Source organism: Oryza glaberrima, chromosome 5, assembly GCF_000147395.1.
Source record: "Oryza glaberrima chromosome 5, OglaRS2, whole genome shotgun sequence".
Taxonomy (NCBI): domain Eukaryota; kingdom Viridiplantae; phylum Streptophyta; class Magnoliopsida; order Poales; family Poaceae; genus Oryza; species Oryza glaberrima.
The window spans coordinates 17,929,227-17,936,995 of NC_068330.1; the positions used below are offsets into that span (position 1 = coordinate 17,929,227).

Genomic DNA, 7,769 nt, shown 5'->3' on the forward strand with positions numbered 1-7,769 from the left:
TTTAGCCGCCACGTAGAACAAAATCGGGGTCAAGACCATTGAAGGATTTATTGTGACCAGTTTTGATTAGCTAAGGAATGCCGGATATCTGGTTTTGCGCTTAGGGGACGATTTTGTAACTCGATGACAAGTTGAGGGACCTTCGGTGTACTTTTTCCTTCCGAGAAAGAAAAAAAAGGCTCCCCTCGGGAGAAATTCGGCCCGGCCCAGCTCTTTCAGCTACACGGGTCCGGTCACCGCGTCTCCGTCGTCGTGGCTTGCCGGCCGGTGATCCACCTCACTGTCGCTGCACCAGTGCACAGTGCACAGCATGGTGCACGGCTTCCGAGGGACGCACAGCTCGCTCCACCATGTCCATGCATTTACTCGCCACGCCAGAGATGGCAGAGGTGGTGGTGAAACTGAAACCTCACCGGCTCAACATTTACTGCTCCCCCCACCCCATCTACCCACCAACCACCGGCGCTAGCTCTCACCGCTCCAAAACCCTCTCTCTGCCCCCTCTCCTATATACACACACGCACAGGCGCTAAAGCTCACACTCCTCACTGCCTCACTGCAGCTCTGCTCCGCTGCAATGGCGCGCCACCCCGTGCTGATGCTGCTCGTCGTGGTGGTGATGAGCTGGCACTGGGGCGGCGCGGCGGCGCAGGTGTTCCGGCCGCCGTGGAACGGCACGTTCCCGATGGGGCCGGGCGGCGGCGGCGGGGGGAGCGTGGGAGGAGGAGGGGGAGCGGCGGCGGCGGCGTCGGTGCCGGCGATGTTCGTGTTCGGGGACTCCCTGACGGACAACGGGAACAACAACGACATGACGTCGCTGGCCAAGGCCAACTACCTCCCCTACGGCATCGACTTCGCCGGCGGCCCAACCGGCCGCTTCTCCAACGGCTACACCATGGTCGACGAGATAGGTGCGTCGCCGTCGCCCATAGCTCCATCTATCTATATGCTCCATGCATTTGCATTTTGCCTAATGCAGCTTAATACAAAGATATGTATTCCCGAAGAAATATGCAGTAGCTAGTAGTGCAGATATGCTGCTTCTACTGGATGTCACATACATATGGGCCGTCATAGTTCATCTTGTTGTAAATTTTTAAATTACTTAGGGCTTGTTTCGCACATCTCAAGAAAAATAAAGTAGAGCTGAGCCAAGCCAAACACTTTCGTTGGGTGGAACGTTTTCACAAAATGAACTAGAGAGATGGAACTAGGTTTACGCTGCTTCACAACCTCACTCCGAATTGGAACTCTACAAAATGGCCCTTAAAACTAGTTTTGCAAGCTATAACGCTTTGGAAGGTTCTTCGAATAAGAAAATGATAAAGTTCAAATACTTCTATAGCTCTAGCAAGAAATATTACTTATTTTGTGTTTTCAGAAAAAAAAAGGACTTCTTCCATATTTAGTTATGTGTGTAGTCAAACAGTCGGTCATATGCTAGAAAATAAGTTATGATAAAAAAAAATCAACTCTAAAATTTAGTATTGGAATTTAAATTTTAGTAGCGGCTTAATTATAAGCTAGAGGATGAAAGATGGGATATCTTTGGTTTCCTTTTGGTACTGTACTGACTGTTCAAAAGTAACTATTTTATTTTCATTTTTGGATCTAATAGTTATAGTTATGAGCATTTGAATTATGACTAACAGAAAATCTTACTGGAATTAATGAAGATTTTCCAAACCAAGTAGAATCCAAAGCACATAACAACAGCTACAATGGACTCTTAGAAATGGGAGTTGTTAGTATGTGAGGAAGGGCCCACGCTGCAAATTAAACCAATTGAAGGCTTTGTAATTGTACTTCTAGTTCATTATACTTGCTTTTAGCAATGGGTGTTGTAGTATGTGAAATGCTAACTTTAATCTGCTACTGCTAGTGCACTGCAATACCTTCGAATAATTAATTACTGATTAATTAATCTTGTACATCCTTAAGTGAGTTAATCTTACAATTAAATAATAAATGAAGTGTGTTTAGCTAACTACTCTGCTGTGGAAGAGAACTTCAGTTTACTACTTGTTTTACAATCTTTGAAAATTTCGTTTCAATGCTAGTATAATGTTGAAGTAATTTATTTATAAATCAAGTGTTTCACTGTTCCATTCTGGATGTCTTCGGTGTGCATATCATATTTTAATTTCTCAGGAAACCTACACTTCTTCTCGATCTGTATATGTATCTGGACAAAATTGTGTAGGTATCTACAATTTCATTGTTTGCAATGTTTGGATAGCAGTCTCCTCTGTTTTACTTGAAGAAGCAATGCAAGTCAATATACTAGAGAGGATGCCAAAATGAAGCATAGATTATGTGTAGTATACATAGTACTTGTCCTAATTGAAACCCAAACATGTACACACACACACACAGTGCATGTAATGGTCCTTGCAAAATTTAGATTGGTTAGCTAGCTTTGTATGAACATCCTAGCTAGCTAGAGTAAGTGCCGCAGTTATAATACTCACCACCCTCTTGCATGTGCACATTCAAAGATTTCAACTCATATCCAATATGGCCTCCGTAGTGATCCATGGAGTAATAATGGCAGTGCCCTCAATTTCTCCCATGGGTAGGTCTGCCCTACCATTGATTCACCTCATGCAGTACACATGATGGTGATGAATTTTCATCGACGAGTAGTAGCAGCTAGCACTGTACCAGCGAGTGGGGAATCAATGTTTCCATGTGACTCTATCCGGAATTCCAGAGGCTATGGCTGTAAATGCAGAAGTGTGTGTACACTGTGCAGCATGCATGGATGGATGGATATGCAGTTGCAGTCCTTGATAAGAATTTACCAGCAACAAGAGTGACATCCTTACAAATTAGTACTAATTACTAGCCAGATCTGTCCTTGACCGCGACTGATCTTTAGTGACGTACCTACTCCAGCTTAGTAGTAGTAATAGCTAAAATTTATCAGTGCAAAAGATAAATTTAAACTTTGCAAAACAAGAAGATGTTTGATCAAGAACAGAGCTAAGCCGTAAGCTTCACTGAAATTATTATTGTATGCTAATTGTCTCGTTGGATTTTTCATCAGCTGAGCTTCTTGGGCTGCCGCTGCTGCCATCTCACAACGACGCCACGGGCGACGCCGCGCTCCACGGCGTGAACTACGCCTCCGCCGCCGCCGGCATCCTGGACAACACCGGCCAGAACTTCGTAAGAACATGCTCATATCAATTGCCCAAGCACGCATGCACCCTGATCATTAGCGGATTGACCATTCCTTTCATCATCAGTCAGTTCAGCAAGTTAATTAGTAATCTGCATTAATTTTGTCTGTGGATATGATGCGATGCGGTGCAGGTTGGGCGCAGCCCGTTCAACCAGCAGATCAAGAACTTCGAGGCGACGCTGCAGCAGATCTCCGGCAAGCTGGGCGGCGGCGCCGCCGGCAAGCTGGCGCCGTCGCTGGCGCGCAGCATCTTCTACGTCGGGATGGGCAGCAACGACTACCTCAACAACTACCTGATGCCCAACTACAACACCAGGAACGAGTACAACGGCGATCAGTACTCCACTCTCCTCGTGCAGCAGTACACCAAGCAGCTCACCGTACGGCAACGAACAATCAATATAATCAATCAGCTAATTGATTAGAGATTTGCTCTGGTCAAAAAAAAAAAGTATTTCGAGATACCGGTACCTCACAGCTAGATCCAACTATCATAAACAATTTGGTACCGTATCTCGAGGTGTTTTTCTTCTAGACCGGTAACTTGAGGTGTTTTTTTCTGGACCGGAGCAAATCTCAATTGATTAACCAGCGGGGTTAAATGCATCCTTAGATAATTATGTGATTGATTGCGATGAGTATTGCAGAGGCTGTACAACCTGGGGGCGCGGAGGTTCGTGATCGCCGGAGTAGGGTCGATGGCGTGCATCCCCAACATGCGGGCGAGGAACCCGGCGAACATGTGCTCGCCGGACGTGGACGACCTCATCATCCCCTTCAACAGCAAGGTGAAGTCCATGGTGAACACGCTCAACGTCAACCTCCCCCGCGCCAAGTTCATCTTCGTCGACACCTATGCCATGATCTCCGAGGTCCTCCGCAACCCGTGGTCCTACGGTACGTAATAAATCATCTTTATTCAACCACCAACATCGCGTTGACGTCAAGTTTCGCGTAAAATATAATACTACCAGTAGAAACCACCGTAACAACATGACATCATTTTTCGTGTAGAACAGAATACTGCTAGTAGCTAGATACCATCGTGACATGACGTTAATTTTCGCGTAGAACATGATACTGCCAGTAGACATCACCGTGACGTGCCATCAATTTTCACGTAGAGCAGAATACTACAAGTAGATATCACCGTGACGTGACATCAATTTTCACGTAGATCTGAATACTACCAATAGAGATCACCGTGACGTGATGTCAATTTTCGCGTAGAACAGAATACTATCATGATGACATGATGTTGATTTTCGCGAAGAATACTATCAATAGGGATCACCGTGACGTGACATTAATTTTCACGTAGAACAGAATACGACCCGTAGAGACGATCGTGACGTGATGTCAATTTTCGTGTAAAACAGAATACTACAATTAGATACCACCGTGACGTGACATCAGCATTAGCATAGAAACAGAATACTACCCGTAGAGACCACCGCGTGATGCGAGGTGATGATACATATGATGCAGGGTTCAGCGTGGTGGACAGAGGGTGCTGTGGGATAGGGAGGAACAGGGGGATGATCACGTGCCTGCCGTTCCAGCGGCCGTGCCTGAACAGGAACACCTACATCTTCTGGGACGCCTTCCACCCCACGGAGAGGGTCAACATCTTGCTCGGCAAGGCAGCCTACTCCGGCGGCGCCGACCTCGTCCACCCCATGAACATCCAGCAGCTCGCCGCCTGGCAGCCGTAGCAGCTGTCGCCGCCGGCGGTCGTGACATATATCCTCTCTTTTACTCTCTTCGTCCCGAAATATAAAGAATTGTGGATGAATGGGACATATCTCAGTACTACGAATTTAGATATAAAGTCTGATTAGATTCGTAGTATGTGTTACATCCATCCAAAATCTTTTCTATTATGTGACGGATGAAGTACTTAGGGTATGAATCTATTCGTTTTTGCATGCAGTGTTACTATGTTGTTGTAGCTAGGTAGGGGATGAGCTAATGAACGAGCTGGGGTGGTGTTTGTTTGTGGGTGTGTTTGTGTGCTCAGTTTGGATTAGGGCAAGTGCTGCTTGTGTTTGTACTACTACTGCTGCTGAATACCGATGGACTTGTGGGTTGTCATGTCCGAGTAGTGATAAATTACTGCTACTATGAATACCGATGAATTCCACTACAACAAAAAAAAAAAGCCAATAGAGATCGGCACTATAGGTACCAGAATAACTAAAACCGGTACTTATAATGTATTTTCCTCCTCCGCGGATTGAAAACATATAAAACCGATACCATTAAGCAACTATAGGTGCCGTTTCTAAAGAAAAACTGACACATATAGTATAGGTGTCGGTTTTTTAAAAAACCCCAACACCTTTAATATAGTATAGGTGCTGGTTTTCTAAGGAAAAACCGACACTTGTAGTATAGGTGTCGGTTAATTAAAAACCGGCACCAATAATAAATTATAGGTGTCTGTTTTTTTTAAAAAAATCGGCACCTATCCAAACCGAGCCAAGTTGCAGAGCCGATCCAGGCCGATGCATCGGCCTTATCCTATAAGTCAACCTTATCGCTCCCTCGTCTCTTGTCTTCTCTCGCGCGCACAGTGATGACCGGGCGGCGGCCTAGCGGAGGCGGCAGCAGCCGCGCCCTCCCCTCCGTCGGATCCAGCTGGAGGGGATCTGGCCGGAGGGGAGGCGGGAGGCGGCGGGCGACGGGTTGCGGCGGCGCCCTCCCCTCCCCCGGATCTGGCGGGAGGGGAGGCAGGAGGTGGCGGGTGACGGGTTGCGGCGGCGCCCTCCCCTCCCCCGGATCTGGCGGGAGGGGAGGTGGGAGGCGACGGGCGATGGGCTGCGGCGGTGGCACATGGCGATGATGTTTTTTGTGAATTTGTTGATGAATTTGTTGTTGAATATATTCATTATGTGATGTCAATTTATTTTGGTGGTGATTTGTGAATGATTTTGGGGTTTGGAGATATTAGTTTGAATTGGAGAAGGGCGTATGCGCGGTGACGGCGCTTGGTGAGTTTGGCTCGGATTCGAGCCGGCTCTCTCTCTCTCTTTTTCTGACTTGGGTAATGCTAAAGGTGCCGGTTCTATTTTCGTTATAGGTGTCGCTTAGTAGTATTGGTGCCAGATGAAAATCTGTTACCTATGGCTCTCTATGAACCGATACCTTTGACACTTTTTTAGTAGTGTCTGCACGATTCCGAAAGGATCATCAAAGTAGCTAGGGTTTTTCTTGTGTGAAATACATGAAGATCGTTGACTGAAAAAAAAAATGCTAGCTTGCAAGAACAAAGTAGGGGCATTTACCGAGCAAAAAAAAAAAATTAAGTGCTGTCTGAAACTGAAAATGGATATATATGAGTGCTGAAGAACCTCAGTTAGCCGGTATTACCAGGAAATCTTATCTTGCTTGTATATGAAATAAATTATGTGACTTGTACACGATATCCTATCCTATATATGTACCACTGAGGGCTTGTTTGATTCGCGGGAAAGAAAAAACATAGGAATAAAAAAATGTAGGAATTGAGGTAGTATGTTTCTCAAATTCTAGAGGAATCAATAAACATAGAAAAGACAATAACAGTCCTTTGATAATGCTATGGAAAAAACAAAGAAAAATTCAAAAAATATGAAGCATAGTAATACAATCCCATGGGAAGTTTTTTTTTTTCCTTCCGATGAATCAAAGAGGGACATGTAGGAAAAATTACATAGGAATTTGAATCCTATGAAAATCCTTTGCCAATCTTTGATTCAATGTAGTTAATACTATTTCTTCTTTTCTTATTAAATCACATCTTCTCAATTATTTTTAGCCCTTGAATGTTGATTTATAGTCTAAATTATCTTTCTCATTTTCTTCTCTTATAAAATTATGTTACCTTAGTTTTTCCTTTGGATGATTAATCTACATTACCATCTTTGTTTTTCTTCTCTCATTGAGTCGCATCACCTTAGTTTTGTTTCTGAATATCAATTCATATATGATTTAAATTGTTGTAAACCACATTATCTTAATTGTTTGTATTTTCTTAGTCCAAAAATAAATTAATCTAGTATGGTATGTGACACATGTTAGTACTATAAATATTGAAGAGTTTGGTTAGTTCACTTACGAATCATTTACTGTATCTTATGATCTTACATGTCGGTGATGGTGGTGATCCACTAGAAGGTATCAAACATAAAGCGGAATTGCTGTTACAGAAGGAGATTATGTAACAGGAATTGGCTGTAACGAGATGACGAACAGAATTTCGATTACACTCTAGAGATAAAATTTAATTAAGATACGAAGAAATTTCAAACAGATCGGTCCCGTAGCTCAGTTGGTTAGAGCGTTGGTCTTATGAGCCGAAGGTCGCGGGTTCGAGCCCCGCCGGGACCAATTTTTGCAATTTGGTTTAGCAATTTTTTATTTATAATTCATCACTTTTGCAATTTTTTATTTATAATTTTTGCAATTTGTTTTATTTGCATTCATCACTTTTGCAATTTTTTATTTATTTAAATTTCATCAATGCGTGTTCATTTTCTCTGCATTTTCATTTTTTTTCTTTGCATTTCATCACTTTCGCAATTTTTTTACTTCTCTGAAT

General features: G+C 43.8%; 1 protein-coding gene and 1 non-coding gene across 2 annotated transcripts; both read left to right on the forward strand.

Annotated features, from left to right (window-relative positions):
- Positions 1-528: 528 nt before the first annotated feature.
- On the forward strand, positions 529-5,246 carry LOC127774719 (GDSL esterase/lipase At1g71691-like). The gene is made up of 5 exons (XM_052301002.1): positions 529-911; positions 3,050-3,171; positions 3,319-3,567; positions 3,835-4,084; positions 4,676-5,246. Exons 1-5 carry the CDS (start codon positions 578-580, stop codon positions 4,900-4,902), a joined length of 1,182 nt encoding a protein of 393 aa, XP_052156962.1. The 5' UTR covers positions 529-577; the 3' UTR covers positions 4,903-5,246.
- A 2,238-nt stretch (positions 5,247-7,484) lies between these two features.
- On the forward strand, positions 7,485-7,558 carry TRNAI-UAU (transfer RNA isoleucine (anticodon UAU)). Its single transcript has one exon. It is a non-coding gene; the product is annotated as a tRNA-Ile (tRNA).
- Positions 7,559-7,769: the final 211 nt, after the last annotated feature.

Coding starts and splice junctions, on each gene's coding strand:
- LOC127774719 (XM_052301002.1), top strand. CDS start 578: ATGGCGCGCCACCCCGTGCTGATGCTGCTCGTCGTGGTGGTGATGAGC. Junction 912..3,049: donor CACCATGGTCGACGAGATAG/GTGCGTCGCCGT, acceptor ATTTTTCATCAG/CTGAGCTTCTTGGGCTGCCG. Junction 3,568..3,834: donor AGTACACCAAGCAGCTCACC/GTACGGCAACGA, acceptor TGAGTATTGCAG/AGGCTGTACAACCTGGGGGC.